Here is a 17,912-nt window from a genome sequence, read left to right on the forward strand (position 1 = left end):
AATTTTCTCGAGTCAGCCGTGATTATTCTTTGTTGTTTCTATGACATTTCAGATTCTGTTGTATGGCTGTATACCACCTTGGTATTTTATATGAGTGGGGTGGTTTATTGTCACAAATAAATCTAGGGAAGGACATGGGCTTACAGCCCTTCAATATAATGAAAATAAACATTCTGCAAATGAAAGCTGTCGAAAAGACAAGATGAGAAACCTATGCAAGTTTCATATTTATGCAAGTTAGTTCCAGAATTTGGATTTGACAGACTCCTTGCTGCTCTGCCTATACGGGAGTGCAGTGCTTGGTAGTACCAAGCCAGGAGCGGCTGGTATGACGGCCCTCCGGTTTAGACGCTTTGTCCACCCCACCCCTGAGCCTTTCAAATACAGAAAAGCCTATCAGATGATCTGCAGACTAATGCAACCAGAAGCCATTTATGCCAATTAAGCCAGATTTGCTCAGAGGCAAATCTGCCTATTTAGGATACTGGAGGCAAAAACGAACTTTTTCAGCAGCCTTGCTGCAGAATTACATACACAGATTGATAATAAATCCGTTGTAGCAACTTGAGAATCTAGCAATAGCTGCAAATATAAGGGGCCCGACGTTTCAAGAGGGCTACACAAATCCTGTGTGTGAGCTAAGTAAATAATCAAGCTACTACTACTTTGCGGTTCCGGAAAACCTACTCAAATCCTGCCCCAGAGTGCTAGATGCAAAAACCAGACTGCTACTGAGTGAGCGGATCAAGGCTTGCAAAGTGCCATGCACAGAGCACCACGAGGGCCCACCAATTAGTTGATTGTTGCTGCTTGCAAAAGCACTGCGAGTCTAGGGCTTTGCAGGTGCTGCCAATCAACTTGATCAGTGGTGCCTGCAAATTCTCATTGGCCCAGCCGTACCATTACCTGCCCCGCCCCTGATGTCATCAGATGTAGAGCAGGTGGGTGTGGCCTGGCCAAAACAGCCTCGCAGGGGAAGTGTGCAAGTTCTGGTGGGCCCAATTAGTTCTGCAGGCTGCAGAACTGCCCTGTTTTAGGACGGATTCCACTCTGCCACCCCCCGCTTCAATTCCCTCCCCCAAAACCTACCTTCTTCCATGAATCTTTGGAGGTCCCAAGCAACAAAGATGCTAGGTTGGCCTCAACTAGGGCCAGGGCATTCTCAGTATTGGCACCGACTTGGTGGAACAGTCTATCACAAGAGACCAGGGCCCTGCGGGATTTGGCATCTTTCCGCAGGGCCTGCAAGACGGAGCTGTTCCACCTGGCCTTTGGGTTGGTTTCTTTCTGATATTTATGCTTCATTCTTTATTGGTGGGTTATTTGAAAATGAGACTGCAGTTTTAATATTGAATTTTTAAATTTGTATTTTAATCTGTATTTTAAATTGATCGTGTTAATGTTTTGCTGTGATTTTAATTAGTGTTAGCTGCCCTGAGCCCGGTTTTTGGCTGGGAAGGGCGGGGGTATAAATAAAAATTTATTTATTTATTTTATTATTATTATTAAGCCTCTGGAACCACCCCTTAAGGCTTCATGTTCAAGCACGAGACGGTTCGATACATGAAGCTGAAATAACACATGCTTTCCTAATTTACGCCATCTCTCCCCCCACAACTTCTGTTGTCTCCTGCACTGATTTATAGGCTGCAAGCCCCCTAGGTCTTCTTGAACTCTGCAGAGCCCTGCACAATGATGGAGGCCTATTACTTGTGAAGGATACGCCCTCTCTCAAAAGGATGAAGCACCTGGCAAATAGGTCTCCAAGTGGACCAAATTTATATGAATCCCCCGACTCCCCTAGCCATGCCTCAGTTGCATCCTGTGTTTTAAATCAGCAGTGGATAGCCTGTGTTTCTCCCAACTCCCACTTGCCTCAGCTAGCAGGGTCTGGGATGAAGAACGGTTGTCCCAACAATGTCTGGAGGAACCCAGGCTCCCTACCCTTTTAACTTGTAAGCTCGGTGGAGCAGGGACAGAGAAAATAAGCAGAATCCCGAGTATTCGCAACATAAAGCTGGCTGGGGATACTCACATCTTCCAGGGGTGTGATAGATGCGCTTTCACCTCCATAGTAAGCGTGCGATCCATGTGAAGAACCTTCTTCCCATTCACAGACATGATGCCAGATAGAATGCATTCCTGTGTAAGGGAGAACAGAAGGCAACATTAAACCAAGGGAGCCCTCGGGTTTTTGCTCTTTTGTTCACGATCTACCAGAGCTTCCAATGCAGGTGGCGATGATGGGAGAGCCACTACTCTGTGCTAAGTGAAAATAAGCATGTGGCAGTTGGAAGAGGCAACTTGTCCAATTACTGCAACAGAAATGTGGACGTAGGAACAGAAGACTAGCACTGGAAGCAACTGGGGGAAATTGCCAGCTGTTATTTATTAACTAACGTCTTGCAGGAAACCTGTATCAAGGTGGTATCCTGTCAGCAGGTACTCTCTATAAACTGGCACACAAAGCAATCTGAAAGCCCTGAAAGCTCTGAACTCCCGGATATGCAAACAAAAAAACCGACAGGTGCATTAAAGCACAATGCTGGGAAATTTGCAGAAGAGCGCAGATATGTTTACTCGGGCAGGTCTTTTTCAAAACTGACTTTCGTGCTGCAAGTGAAAGCTATGGCCAAACCAGTTAAGGCGTGACAACTATGCCGTCCGTCTGCTAAGCTGGGAGAACAGCTTTTGCTTTACAATCGACACTGAGTGGTAGACTGCACTGTTTCGGACGAACATTTCCACCAAGAAAAGCACAGCCAAGCCAACCTGCTAAAATATTCCAAATCGTATTCCAACAGCTTGACGCATCGGCCTGCCAACGCTGCATAGCTACCCAGCCCAAAGCAAGGAGGATTCCAGGGGCGTGGCTCTGTGGGCAGGCGAGGAGAAATCGGCCACATGCCCAGTCACTTCCACTTCCTTTAGCAACTGAGATCTTCAAGTTTAGCTCTGGCTTTTTCCCTGCCTCCACGCAGAACCTAAAGCAGGAAGCCTGGTGGTCATGCTTGGGGAGAAAAGCAGAGAAAGTGTAAAGCCAGATTTGCATTTGCTGCTGCAAAGGCAGTCCCCACATGACTTCTCTGCCTTAGAATACTCCAACAGCACCCAGATAATGAGTAAGAATGTGCTGTCAGAAGCCAAAAGAGAATGCAGAGAAATGAGAGGGCTATACGCTGATTTGATTGAAAGTTGTGTACCTAAAGCCCAGTGTCTTCTAGTTTATTTGAAAGTGCATGCTAACAGGAGCAGGACAGGCCATCTCCATTAATTCTAAGCCTTTGCTGAGAGTCCTGCCCTGAAGCTACTTTTACTGCCAACCAAAGAATTTTAAGCCTTTGAGAACTTTGGACCCATTATCCCCTCTTCACCACCAACAGATTTTCTAGAGGGCACAGCAAGGGTTAAACATGGCAGTCAGTCAGTGCTGTTAGTTAGCATTAGGCAAGCAAGATCCTGCCTACGTGTTCTGGTTGGTTCACTGCCCGGTCTCAAACTTGAAAATCTAGATTTGCTCCAAGATAAGGTGCCCCAAAAGTAACTGCGGCAATGTAACCGATTGTAGTGCCTCAATGTTCCTCCGCAGGAGACCATTTCTCCTACTTGGTTCGGGGCAGCTATAATATGTAGAGATACTACCGGTATATTGCTGGTGGTACTAGGAAGATGCCAGGAAGCAAAATGGCTTCAACAGCCCCATTACTAGACTAAGTACTTTGAAGTAGCTTTCGCTGTGCCAAAAGCAACTTGCAAACAGGCTAAACAGTTTTCAGTTAAAGCGTGGAGCTAGGCTTGTAATTAGGCTGAGAAGGACTGATCCTAGAGCAGTCTACATTCTAACTTTACAGCACATGCTACAGGTTAGATATTTTAATGCTGTGATAGCCTGCTTGCTTATATTCATGAAGGTGTAAAGATATTCCAGTGCCTTCCACAATTACAAGCAAACACCCACAGAGCTTGGTCCTAAGAGCAGAGCAATATTAGGATAGCAACAAAATTCATTGGAAGAAGCTGCTGGAGGAAAATTCGACAAACAAAAAAAATCACTGAACAAGACATGATAGCAGCTCTCAGGCATCATACAGAAATTCTCCTGGCCTCTCTTGTGAAAGAAGTCAGAGTTCCTGTTCTACCGTGTTTCTCCTAAAATAAGACACCGTCTTATATTTTTTTCGCTCAACAAAACACAGTATGGCTTATTTTCAGGGGATGTCTTATTTTAACCGTGTCGCATCAGTACGCTGCATAGCCACGCCTCTCCAGGCTGTTTTAATGGGAGGTACCACGTCACTATGGCTTATTTTCGGGGTATGGCTTATTTTTGGGGAACGGCTTATATTTCGCAAATGCATAGAAATCCTGCTATGGCTTATTTTATGGCTATGTCTTATTTTAGGAGAAACAGGGTATTTGTTTGCCAACAGCATCGTGGCTAGTGGTTTTACAGGTAAAGATGGATGGATATAGCAGTTCTCGATAGAGTTTCCATTAGACCAAGGGCATGAGATAAAACGGTTGTTGAGGTTAGCCACACAAGCAGGAAGTTTCCAGGCAAGTGGGCAGCTTGTATGACAAAGGTCCGTGGAAGAAACAATGGGACTGGCACATTCCTCAACTCAAAGCCACAGCACTGGATTAATGTTACTACTGTGAGAGGGATTAAGGCTGCAATCCTAATCCTATTTCCCTAGATGTAAGCCCCAATGAGTTCAACAACGCATGCCTCCCACTAGACGTTGTTAGGATTGCACTACAGATAAATTGACTCCCAACTGGTGGCCCACGGACCCCATCCACATAACAGAAACTACCGGAGGTATCAACATTTTCAAAAGGAGGGGGTCCATGGCTTGGCTTTTGAAAAGGAGGGGGTTCACAGTAAAGTACTTAGCTACTTGGGATCCACTGCTGTAGATTATTAGCTAACCAATAGGCCTCTAAGTATTGTTGAACTACAACTCCCATCAGCCATGCTGATAGGAGTTAGGCCCCCCCCCATTATACACAGTTGCATGGGACCCCTTCCCACACGCAAGGAAAAGTAGTTGCTTTTCTGCTAATTCAGCTAAGGAGCAACAGTCAGGACAGTGAAACCTGTCATATGATTCTATTCACTTATTTAGAAGTACTAGCAAAATAGGAAATCACTTCAACAACCTACTATACAGTACGCCCAAGCGCAGTTGAGGAGCACAAAATGTAAACTACTAACATTATATTTTTGAACACATCTTGTACCCGACAAGCTGCTGGATCAACAGCATGTACACTTCTAATCCCATTTTAAATTATCTGCAAGCCCACATCACAGTTTAAGTTCCGACCGGATTCTTCCTTTGTAGCCGACAGGGCCAGTTATATGAGGTTCTCAGATCTTTAGCAAATATTCCAGATGCCACAAGTTCCCCATAAAGGAGAAGCACAACATAGTTGGGAAGGGGAAAACATGTAGATAGTCCAGTGAATACTACATGCACGGTTGCATCACTGTGCAATATTTGACATATGCCAATGTCACCGGTAGGACTTTAGTGGAAATGTGGGCGCCACAATACCAGCCATCATGGAGCTGCTGGCATTCAACAATAACAAAAACTCCAAGACCATCTGCATGACATGGCAACATGGCACTTACTGCAAGGTGAATAAGACTGCTTTGGTGCAAACTGTTGCAGCAGCAGTTGCAGTTTGTACTAGGAGGCCCCACTCTACAACTAAGAAGGGTTCTATTTGGTCCACTGCTGAGTTGGAACCAAATATCAGAATGCATTTTGCAATCTGTTGAATGAAACATGTGACGTACAACTTTGGGTAGGTGTGTATGAGCACAGGGTTCTCCCATAGAATGCCAGTTGACCAGAATGGGAGCTTGAAAGGCAGATGTGTGCCTACATAGACATTTGTGCCCAGGAATCACGATCAGCACTGTAGCTACTTTTGTTGTAGCTCTGTATTTTGTAGAGTGATTTACAAGTTTGCATCAGGAATTTTCTAGTCAAGAGTTTACAGTCATACCTCGTGTTGCGTACGCTCCATGTTGTGTACGTTCAAGTTATGTACCTCCAGACCCGGAAGTCCTCCATGGAGCGTGCGCAATGCGGGGTGCGCAGAATCACAAAACCTGCGAACTTCCGGGTTTTTTCTTTTTGTTCGTTCGCGTTACGTACGCCCGGGTACGTGGCACGACCCAGAAACAGATCGCGTACGTAACACGGGGTACCACTGTATATGCTTAAATGGGCTTTCAGCTTTTTTATCACCACAGTGTGTGTGACAATGCTGAGATCTCCAAAGTTTGAGAAGAAGGTTTGACTGTTGTGGACCTGGAGTTACGCGGACATGCAGGGCCAAACGGCAACCTCGCCAGGAACAGACAGTAGAAAAGGAGGCACACATGGTCAAGTTAGAATGTTCCTTTGCCTCCTTTGGCTACACAATGGCCAAGCCAGCGCCAAGAGACAGGAACCTGGCAAGCACAAATTGTGTGTATCTCTGTACTTCACAAACAACTACAGGGGTACCTCAGGTTAAGAACTTAATTCGTTCTGGAGGTCTGTTCTTAACCTGAAACTGCTCTTAACCTGAGGCACCACTTTGGCTAATGGGGCCTCCTGCTGCCGTGCGATTTCTGTTCTCATCCTGAAGCAAAGTTCTTAACCCGAGGTACTATTTCTGGGTAACAGAGTCTGTAACCTGAAGTGTCTGTAACCTGAAGCGTCTGTAACCCGAGGTACCACTGTATTTATGTAAGCTGGCTCTCTTCTTCCTGTTGGAGACAGATGCGTGGCTACAAAACTCATTCCCTGACCAACAATGTGTTTATAAAGTTATTATGTTTCACTGGGCTGCTGTGGTCTAGCTGCAGTGACGTCCTCCACTTCAAGTAATGCCACCAAACCAATGAACCTGCAAGTCAGTAATCTGTTGTTGTTGTTGTTGTTCAGTCGTTCAGTCGTATCCGACTCTTCGTGACCCATGGACCAGAGTACGCCAGGCACGCCTATCCTTCACTGCCTCTCGCAGTTTGGCCAAACTCATGTTAGTAGCTTCAAGAACACTGTCCAACCATCTCATCCTCTGTCGTCCCCTTCTCCTTGTGCCCTCCATCTTTCCCAACATCAGGGTCTTTTCTAGGGATTCTTCTCTTCTCATGAGGTGGCCAAAGTACTGGAGCCTCAACTTCAGGATCTGTCCTTCTAGTGAGTACTCAGGGCTGATTTCTTTGAGAATGGACTAGGTTTGATCTTCTTGCAGTCCACGGGACTCTCAAGAGTCTCCTCCAGCACCATAATTCAAACGCATCAATTCTACGTCGATCAGCCTTCTTTATGGTCCAGCTCTCACTTCCGTACATTACTACTGGGAAACCTAGCTTTAACTATACGGACTTTTGTCGGCAAGGTGATGTCTTTGCTTTTTAAGATGCTGTCTAGGTTTGTCATTGCTTTCTCCCAAGAAGCAGGCGTCTTCTGATTTCGTGACTGCTGTCACCATCTGCAGTGATCATGGAACCCAAGAAAGTGAAATCTCTCACTGCCTCCATTTCTTCCCCTTCTATTTGCCAGGAGGTGATGGGAAGTAATCTGTACTACTGCATATCTTTTATGCAAGAATGCTACTGCTAAAGTCTCTCCTCTACCCATCAAATGTAGCAAGTGTTGTTTGAAGGACACCTGTGCTCAGATTCTTGCTACGGAAGTGGCAATAAGCTCCCTGAGGCACACAAGCATTCCAGCCCGGATCTGCAGATCCCCGTGATCAAACAACATGATTTCAGTCCTGAAGACCACAACAAAGCATGATGCCTAGAGACTAGCACTTAAGTAACCTTTATCAAGAGTTGCCTTAGGGAGATTTGAATACTTACGATGGCTCTCTTGCCAGTGTGGCTGAAATCCCACTCTATTTTCTTCAGTTGTTTTCAAGGTAAGCATCTATAAAACTAGTGGAAACTCTGTGCAGCACTGTGAACCAGTAATACTACATAGAGACAGTTACAGGTAGGTAGCCGTGTTGGTCTGCCATAGTCAAACAAATAAAAATAAAAAAATCCTTCCAGTAGCACCTTAGAGACCAACTAAGTTTGTTCTTGGTATGAGCTTTCGTGTGCATGCAGACTGTGTATCTGAAGAAGTGTGCATGCACACGAAAGCTCATACAAGAACAAACTAGTTGGTCTCTAAGGTGCTACTGGAAGGATTTTTATTTTATTGTACATAGAGACATGCAGTTTAAAACTGGTAATCGTCACCCTAAGCAGCAGCACTCCTGCTGGGGTGTCGCAAGAACACGAAGACACATCAAAAGTTTGAGGCTCAAATCAAATACAGAACTGGTGAGCGAATGAGGGTCAAATTGCCAAGGGGGAACTACGCACAGATTGCAGAACAGTATTGCACCATCCACAAGGTTTGCAGTTGAGGCTTACAGCACTGTTACACACACACACACACACACACACACCCCATTTCCTCTTAAGGAAGCTGCACAGCGTTCAGGCTTGCTCCCAATTGTGGTGACAGTTTCACCCCTTGAAATATTTCCTACTTCACATATCTGAAATTGGACTGCTGCTGGACTTTAATCTAGATTCAAGTTTCAGATCTGCAAGGAACTAACTGGGTAGGCCTGGCAAATTATCTAACCCCTCCCTCCCCATCCTGTTCAACCACTCTTAAGAAGAACTAAAAGTAATATATAAATGTTTTAAACCGCAACAAAGAACAGGCTCAGGGGCAAGAAAGATTTAAGAGCTTTTTGCACTTTCATAAAGGCTTTAAATGAAGTGCAAGGAATAGGGTTGTGTTACTGCACAATCGGATTCTTGGCCCGTTTGAAACACTGTATGCTGCAGCAGAACTAAGCTTTGATAATGCAAAAACTTCTTAGTTAAGACTGACTGGTTCAGTTTTTTATAAAGATGTCTAGTTTACAGACAAAGCCAACAAATAGGGTATTTCAAAGTTTGATGAGTGTTGGCTGAAAGCTCCAATGATACCTGTTTTCAGTTCCAAGATAAGGAGTTTCAGAGTTGACCTGACAGCCCAGATTTCAGAAATACAAGCTTAATTATGCAGAACAACTAATTATTGTAAGCGTACATATCCTGTTTGAACACAAGGCCTTTTTATTTATAATAACTGAAGTAAAGTGTCAGATACTTTACTTAGCTGCAATTTTTGGTCAAGGAAAGCCGTTTTGTCTTTCAAAGTCAAGCTCTGCTAGATAAGGGACAATGAGGTTACAGCAATTAAATCTTGTAAATAGATAAGTGAATGCAAGGGTTCTGCCTGCTAGAATTATGCTGAAACATTTCGTTTGTCTCATTCAGCATTGCCTTAGAAAACAGAGGAAACCACAAGCAAGCTATGTCCCAAGAGGTCAAAATTCAGTCCAACATGCACCCATGCATGAGAAAGGGCATTCCTGCCACATACGTAGACAGAAGCTCATACTGCAGCATGAATAGCAGCCCCTGAGCTTTCTCCATGTGTTGCTCACTTGTTTCTGGATGGCAGGCCTATACTAATGTACAGTACATGGCAAAACGAATGCCACTGGGTAACTAACCTGAGCCCAAGCAGACTCCATTTATTACCCACGCCCTTCTTTCGGCAGTCTGCAATCATGACACACAGCTGGTAACCACAGAAGCACTAAAAACACTGGAAACACAGCTCTTAGCAGAATTACACCCAGGGGCCTTCAAAGTCAGGGAGGAATGCAAAGCATGTTTCACAGCCAAAACGCAAAAATCTCGTTCTGTCCCTCCAAACGGGCAAAGCTTTGGAAACAAAAGCAGGAAAAAGCTGCCTTCAACAATCACAGGAAGCGCGCGTCCATTCAGAGCCATATTTATTTCATCCCCTGAACAGAACATATGCCTTCTCTCATCTTATGACTTGCCATCCATCATTTGTTCAGAACTGATATCTACTACAAGAACTGAAATTGGTAAGCCATCAGTGGAAGAGGGGGAGAAAAGCCATTTTATTAGAACACACACAGGGTTGCTGAAGATCAGGTGACTGGTCTACAATGTGACTGCCACCATTTAGATACGAGGCCCTATACAGCAACTTTCAGGCAGCTCTCCTTGCAGCCAGCTCCCCGTTTCAGATCATAAAAGGCTACAAAAAGTCACCTTCTCAAAACTCACCCACCTCCAAATTATGGTGAACAAATTATCGATTCCCTTTCACAGCAAGGGTGTCCGAGGGAGAAGATGGTGTCAATTTGAGACTGTAATCCCCAAAGGCATTGACAATTTAAAAGGGTAGCAGTAACCAGCAAGGCAAGAATCAATATTTGAGAAGCACTATTTATTCCTCCCCAAATTTAAACAAGCACCTCCTCCTGCTGTCATTTTAGCTGATGTAAATAGTTCAGTTTGCGGCTAGAGCTCAGTTTATGACAAGCACCAAGTGAATAAGGATTAAGATGTTATCTAGCTATTTGGAGGGAAGACCCTTCTTTCAAAGAGACAAGCCACAGGAAGGAGTGAAGCCTAGGTGCAGGGCGGGGGCGGGGGGAAATCAAGGACATCACAGTGAAGTTTCAAGGGGATACTAGACAGTAGGAAAGGAGGATAGGGCCATAGCTCAATGGCAGGACCTCTGCTTAGCATGCAGAAGGTCCCAGATTCAATCCCAGGTAGAGCTGTGAGAGACCTCTGCCTCAAACCCTGGAAAGCCATTGACAATATTATGCTAGATGGACCAAGGACCTGACAGGGCAAAGAGGAAAGCACCATAAAAGCAAACCAGAGAAGTAAGAGGATGAAGGAGCTAACAATCGGATAAGGGTCAGGTGATAGATGTGATCTGGGAAGAAGAGAGAAGCTACAAACATTCTGAATGGGAAAAGGAGTCAAGGCACGTAAGAAAGGCTAGGCCTGGGGAAAACATAACAGAGCCAGGCCTAAAGGAAAGAGTCAAACAAGAACTAGAGGAGGTGACATGTGACTCAGGCAGGAAGGTAGGGCTGTAAAGCAAGAGCCAATGGCAAAATTCTTGGACATGTGAGATCAGGGTTTGAAATGCATGTTCAAATCCCTACATAGTCATGAATCAAACTAGGTAGTCTTGGGTCATTCAAAAAAATCTGTAACCCACTTTTATCCTACATAAGTAGCACAAAGTGGCCTATCAGTTCCTCTCAGGGTGGCTGAGTAGGATTTAAGGCAGGGTTCCTCAACCTCAGCCCTCCAGATGTTTTTGGCCTACAACTCCCATGATCCCTAGCTAGCAGGACCAGTGGTCAGGGATGCTGGGAATTGTAGTCTCAAAACATCTGGAGGGCCGAGATTGAGGAAGCCTGATTTAAGGTCATGTATGCTGCCCTGAAGGAAAAGCAGGTGCATGTTATGAAAATGGAATGGAGATGTAAAGAAATGTTAAAAGAAAAGGACAAATTACATGGTTAGAAGACGTGGTGAGTACTGTGAAACCACAGAGAAGTGTGTCAAGTATGGAATTAAAAGAGTGATATCCGAGGGGATGACCTTGATCTTTCTGGAGCAGTAACAAAGAGGATTTGGTGTGAAGAGAACAGAGGATGAGAACAGAGGCAAAGAGGCGGTGATGAGAGAGAAGGGGTAAAAAGGAGGATGAAAAGAGAATAGCAGTGCCATGACTGGGAGAATTAAGTAGTAAGACAGGGGTAAGAAAGAAAAGCATGTAAAAAAGGGAAAATATGGGGGAAATAATTAACATGACACTTGGAGGCAGTCAAAAATAATAATAAAACAAAGCCCAAAGGCTAAAAGAAAATGGTGGGGGGATGAAACAAAGGGGAGGAAAGGACATAAGGGAAGAGACAAGGGAAAGAAATTAAGAATGACACTTGGGGGGGAAGAGGGTGCCAAGTAAGAATGTGACAAAATATAATCAGTGCCCTGAAGAAAGGGTCATGGGATAGGTGAGTGGGAAGGGAGACATGTGCAAGGTAAGTGGGACGTGACAGGGGGCTGAATTGAGAGATTTCATTTCGGTTACCAAAGATGCCTGGTGAAAGGGATGGGGACAGAACTGGCAAGAGCAGTATGGGGTGGCAAATCAGAGAGGCAGTGGAGTGACACTTGCAGAACACGGCACTGCTGACAAATAAAGGGGATGTCGCTGCCACTAAGACTGGTATGGGGGATACAAGTAGAGGAAGAATGCCAGGTAAAGGTTAAGGGGTACAATGGCTAGGCGCTCTTCACTGAATAAAGATGCACGGCAGATGTGCTCACACAGCACATAGTTAACTTATGGAATTCACTGCCACAAAATGTGGTTAATGGTCACCAGCTTAGATGGCTGAATGAGCTATTATACATGGAGGCCTATCAACAGCTACAGATCATGAAGACTATGCGGAGCTTCCATGCTCAGAGGCAGCAGGCTTCTGCTGAAAGAAACACCAGGAAAGGGTTATTGCACTCGGATCCTGCTTGCAGGCTTCCCAAGATGCATCTGGTTGGCTATAGTGAGAAACAGGATGCTGGACTAGATGGGCCCTTAGTTGAAGAGCAATACTTCATGGGTGGCTACAGCCAAGGATGGCTATGGCAAAAAGCAGGGGTGCCTTGTGCCCATGGGGGCTGGCAGAGCGAAAGGGAGGGAGGCCAACAGTAGGTGGAGCCACAGATAATGAAGAGGCAGAGCCTAGAAATTCTGGTTTGGTCCCTTCTGTTCCCTGTTGAGTTCTACAAAAGGCAACACTGAGACTAAGGAGGAGGAAGCTAACAGTCAGTGAGTGGGCTGGATGCCAGTAAGAAGACGAGCAGGAAGGGGCTGACTGCGGGCAGACTGAGGTTTGTGGGGCAGGCAGTGTCCCATTTGTGCTAATGGGCCAGCCCTCGGGGGGCAGGAGCAAAGGTAAGTAATCCCCAGAAGGGGAGCAGGGGGACATGTATGCAAAATGGGCAATGGAGGGATGGCAGGAGCAGCACTGAGACGTGTGAGCTGAGTTATGGTAGGACAAAAAAAAATCAATACACCCAGAGAAAAGGAGGCCAGCGTGGAATTGTCAGGAGAGGAAAAAACGCATTAGGTTAAGGCAAAGGCAGCAGCGACCCCTAAGGAGAAACATGGGGAGGGGGGAAAAGAAGAAAAAGAAAGAGGGGCACAACGGTTAAGGTGGGGAGATTGAAGCTCTGAACAAAGATGGCACGGATTCAGAAAGAGGAGCAAATTAAGGCTTGGGTTGTTTTTTTAAAAAAAGAAAAATAAGGAGCAAAGCCTGTAATGGGGGGGGGGGGAGAGATGAACTGAGACAGGGCAACAGCTGGAGGCAACCCCCACTTCCCCCAAAAATAAAATAAAGATGTCCCCAAAGACGGGCAAGCAGTTCTTTCTCCCCCAACAACCAAAAAATGCAATACCAAACGACCCAGAGAAGGCAGCCCTGTGCAGGGAAGCTTTTTTAAGTGTAACGTTTTATTCTGTGTGTATATATATATATATATATTGTGTGTGTGTGTGTGTGTGTGTGTGCTGTAAGCTGCCCAGAGTGGCTGGGGCAACCCAGTCGGATGGGTGGGGTAGAAATAATAAAAGTATTGCGAGGAGAAATAAGTTAAAAGGCGTGGAAGGAAATAGAGGAGGGGGGGGGCCTTTGGATCCAGTGACATTTGGCGGGCAGTACCAAAAAATAAAAACCCTCGAGAATATTTAGTATGTAAAACCATTAATAATAATAATAATAATAATATTACGTTTTAGTATGTTTCTTTATGTGCTGTAAGCCACCCAGAGTGGCTGGGGAAACGCAGCCAGAGGGGTAGAAATAATAAAAATTATTGTCGTTATTGTTCTTATTGATGTTGTTTTGTCAAAGAGAAAAACAACCACCAGACTTTTAGAAGACATCTGAAGGCAGCCCCGTTTAGGGAAGCTTTTAATGTCTAACAGACTATTGTATTTTAATATTCTGTTGGAAGCCGCCCAGAGTGGCTGGGGAAACCCAGCCAGATGGGCGGAGTATAAATAAATAATAATAATTATTATTATTATTCCTGATTGGGGGGGGGGAGAGAAGGAGACACGTCATAGGGCGGCTGTGTGGGGAAAATATAAAATAAATGAGAGAGAAATCCGATAAAAAAACACGAGGAAGGCGGGGAGGCCGAGAGGGGCGAGGAAGGAAGAAGGCGGCCTTGCGAGGAGGAGGAGGAGGCCTCTCCCCGGCCCCGCTCACCGTGAGGCCGGTTCCCAGCACGATCACGTCGTACTCCTCGTTCATGGCTGTGGCGAAGAGGAGGCGGCTGCGGCAGGAGCTGCTGAGGAGGCAGAAGGAGGGCGTCGCGCCCGCGGAGGCGTCTGGTGAGGCGGCGGCGGCGGCGGCTCCTCTCTCCCCGCGGAGGCGCTGCAGCAGGAGCGGCGGCGGCTGAGGGGCCTGAGGGCGGCAGCAGTTTGCGGACGTCCAGGAGGAGGAGGAGCAGAAAATGGAGGCTCCGCTGCTGCCGCTGCCGCTGCCGCCGCCGCCGGGAAGAGAGCGCGCCAGAGGGGCGGGGCCTGCGTCGTGGCGCGAGCCGGGTTGGCGGCGGCGGCGAGGGGAGGGCGGGGCAGGGGCGGGGCCTCCGCGGCCGCCCGAGGGGGAGGAGCGCCCAGGAGCCCCAATCTCCTCCATCGGAGAGGCGAGGCGGGAAGGGAGGGGGGGAAGCTCGCCGGCGAGGAGACCGGATTGGTCCGCCGCCGAGAGGGAGGCGTCAGTCATCCGGATAGGCCCGCCCCCCGCGCGTTCCCATTCGCTGTCGGGAGGGGAGGGATGGTCGCGGAAGGAAAAGGTGGTCGCGCAGGCGCAGAGGCGCGGGAGAGGCCGCTTGCCCTTCGCCGGGCTTCCGCTGCAGAAAAGCGTGGCGGTTTTTTTTTGTTTTGCATTATTATTATTATTATTATCGTTGTTGTGATCCTTAGATGAAGGGAGCTTGTTGTTTTTATTATAACAACAACAACAACAGCAACCTCCCTTCACCTAAGGATCACAACAACGATGATAATAATAATAATAATAATAATAATAATAATAATAATAATTAATTTAAAAAATAAAACAATAGCAAAGCTATAAAGCCTTAAAGGCCACAGGACGGTTTACCTCCTTTGCAATAGCCAGAAAATAAAGCGGATCATTTATTCCGATGGCCCTGCAGAGGATTTTGCAAGAGTGCTGGAGGCAAATCCCGCTTGAAGTTGGTGGGGTTTACTCCTGAGTAAAACATGCAGAAGGCCTGGCTGCAAGGCTGCAACCATCCTTATGGTTATTTGGGGGAGAGGCCCCCTTGGGTTGTGCAAGGTGACGTTTACTCAGAGGTAAAGCCCTCGCGAGCGTAACTGGTCACTGGGTAGTGGTATCCAACCTGCAATGGAAAGGTTTAGAGTAGACCCACTGCAGTCAATGGGTTTCGAGGAGACTCACTGCCACCAATGCATCTGAGTCGATCCCCACCCCCCAGCGGGTTTATTCTGGATCCTATTGAGGTCTATGGGTGAGCTGGTAAATGGTCAGGCATCTCCACTGCTTGGGAGCAGCTCAATTCAGGTGACTGACAGGTGTCTGCCCCCACCCAGCTGTCAAAAATGGCCTGCGGTGGGGGGTTGACCATCTTAAGGATCTAGCCTGCCTGCTGGAAAACACCTGCCATGTACGCTTACCTGAGAGTAAGTCCCCTTGAACCCAATGCGGTTTTGCCGCTGCGCAGACAGTGCTTGCTCCAAATTACTGTATTGCCTTTCATTTCTAGAAAAAAAGCTGGTTGCAAGATATTAAAATAATGCAACACCCACTGGCATTTTTTGGAAGGGAACGAAATGGCAGACACAACAGCCCCAGTAAACAAGACAGTCAGTACCGCCAGGAAACACCTGGGTGTAGAAAGAGAGGCTTCCGTTTGTGACAGAAACATCCAGCGCTCAAAACTCCCATTATTCCAGGCACGTTTTGCGACAGGGAATTTCATTAATGCGAGCAGTTTTTGAGCTCTGGGCACAGTACTGCGCCTAAGATTTCAGATTAAAACTGCAGAGTGGAAGGAAAGGAGGAGTTTTTTTTTCCATCTCCCCACTTCCAGCCACTCTTTGAAGACTGGAGAAGGGACCCTCATAAGAATATTGGGGGTGGGGGTGGGAAGGTAGGGGAAGGATGGATTTGTTTTTTGTACATAAGCTTTTAGCTGCAGTTCATTCATTTTCAGCTTTGTATTCTTGTTATTTAAAAAGTGTGCCTAGACCAGGGGTCCCCAAACTAAGGCCCAGGGGCCGGATGCGGCCCAATCGCCTTCTAAACCCGGCCCGTGGACAGTCTGGGAATCAGCGTGAATTCTACATGAGTAGAACATGTCCTTTTATTTAAAATGCATCTCTGGGTTATTTGTGGGGCCTGCCTGGTGTTTTTACATGAGTAGAACGTGTGCTTTTATTTAAAATGCACCTCTGGGTTATTTGTGGGGCATAGGAATTATGGACAGTGTTCATGAAGCGACTAGCATGAGTTTGGCCAAACTGCGGGAGGCAGTGAAAGATAGGTGTGCCTGGCAACTCTGGTCCATGGGGTCACAAAGAGTAGGACACGACTGAACGACTGAATAACAACAACAAAAGGAATTCATTCATATTTTTTTTTCCAAAATATAGTCCGGCCCCCCACAAGGTCTGAAGGACAGTGGACCGGCCCCCTGATGAAAAAGTTTGCTGACCCCTGGCCTAGACACTCCATTGCAGCGCCCATAACCTAGGTTTAAGGTGCCACTTAGCTCCTAGCTTTCATATCTCACTGCTCGGAAGAACATGGCACAACGAGGAGGCCTGCATCTACACACAGCAGGGATCTCGGTGGTCCATCAGACGGTCTCTCAGATAACTTGGTGCCTGGTGTTTTCTAGGTCAAAACCAGGGGAGTTTGTTGGTGGTGGGGGTTAAAGCAGGAACTCAGGGAAACTGAGTTCCCTTACCTTTTTAAAATTAAATAATAATTATTATTATTGTCAGGGGCTGGGGGGCTGGGATGCATATACAGTACACCCAGTGCCTGGGCCAGACAGTCAGGCTGTACATCCACAGCTGTGGAAAGAGTGCTGGGAGGAGCACAGAGAAAAGAAACGCCATGGTGCATTTGCAACAGCACAACCGGACCCCTTCATCTGCCCCAGCTGCAACAAACCATGTCTCTCCCCTCATCCATCTCTACATGCACAGCAGGGGCCATAATTCTCCAATGGTTTCATTTCACCCGCAAAGGCACACTCTGCCACTGTCTCCCGAGACAAATGAATGCCAACGAAAAACGTCGAATATATATTTTGTTGTTGTTGTTCAGTCGTTCAGTCGTGTCCGACTCTTCGTGACCCCATGGACCACAGCACGACACGCACGCCTATCCTTCACTGCCTCTCGCAGTTTGGCCAAACTCATGTTAGTAGTTTCGAGAACACTGTCCAAACATCTCACCCTCTGTCGTCCCCTTCTCCTTGTGCCCTCCATCTTTCCCAACATCAGGGTCTTTTCTAGGGAGTCTTCTCTTCTCATGAGGTGGGCAAAGTACTGGACCCTCAACTTCAGGCTCTGTCCTTCTAGTGAGCACTCAGGGCTGATTTCTTTGAGAATGGATAGGTTTGATCTTCTTGCAGTCCATGGGACTCTCAAGAGTCTCCTCCAGCACCATAATTCAAAAGCATCAATTCTTCGGCGATCAGCCTTCTTTATGGTCCAGCTCTCACTTCCGTACATTACTACTGGGAAAACCATAGCTTTAACTATACGGACCTTTGTCGGCAAGGTGATGTCTCTGCTTTTTAAGATGCTGTCTAGGTTTGTCATTGCTTTTCTCCCAAGAAGCAGGTGTCTTCTAATTTCGTGACTGCTGTCACCATCTGCAGTGATCATGGAATATATATTTACCCACACGTAAATGTGCATAGGATT

At 46.5% G+C, this 17,912-nt stretch overlaps 1 protein-coding gene across 1 annotated transcript in view; it reads right to left on the bottom strand.

Moving 5' to 3' along the window:
• Positions 1-14,546, bottom strand: part of GDI2 (GDP dissociation inhibitor 2) — a 28,524-nt gene extending 13,978 nt beyond the window's left edge. The window contains 3 exon segments of the mRNA XM_033161667.1: positions 2,036-2,079; positions 2,082-2,142; positions 14,191-14,546. Coding sequence (XP_033017558.1) covers positions 2,036-2,079; positions 2,082-2,142; positions 14,191-14,235 — 150 coding nt within the window. The 5' untranslated portion in view covers positions 14,236-14,546.
• Positions 14,547-17,912: the final 3,366 nt, after the last annotated feature.

This window comes from Lacerta agilis, chromosome 10 (assembly GCF_009819535.1).
Source record: "Lacerta agilis isolate rLacAgi1 chromosome 10, rLacAgi1.pri, whole genome shotgun sequence".
NCBI lineage: Eukaryota > Metazoa > Chordata > Lepidosauria > Squamata > Lacertidae > Lacerta > Lacerta agilis.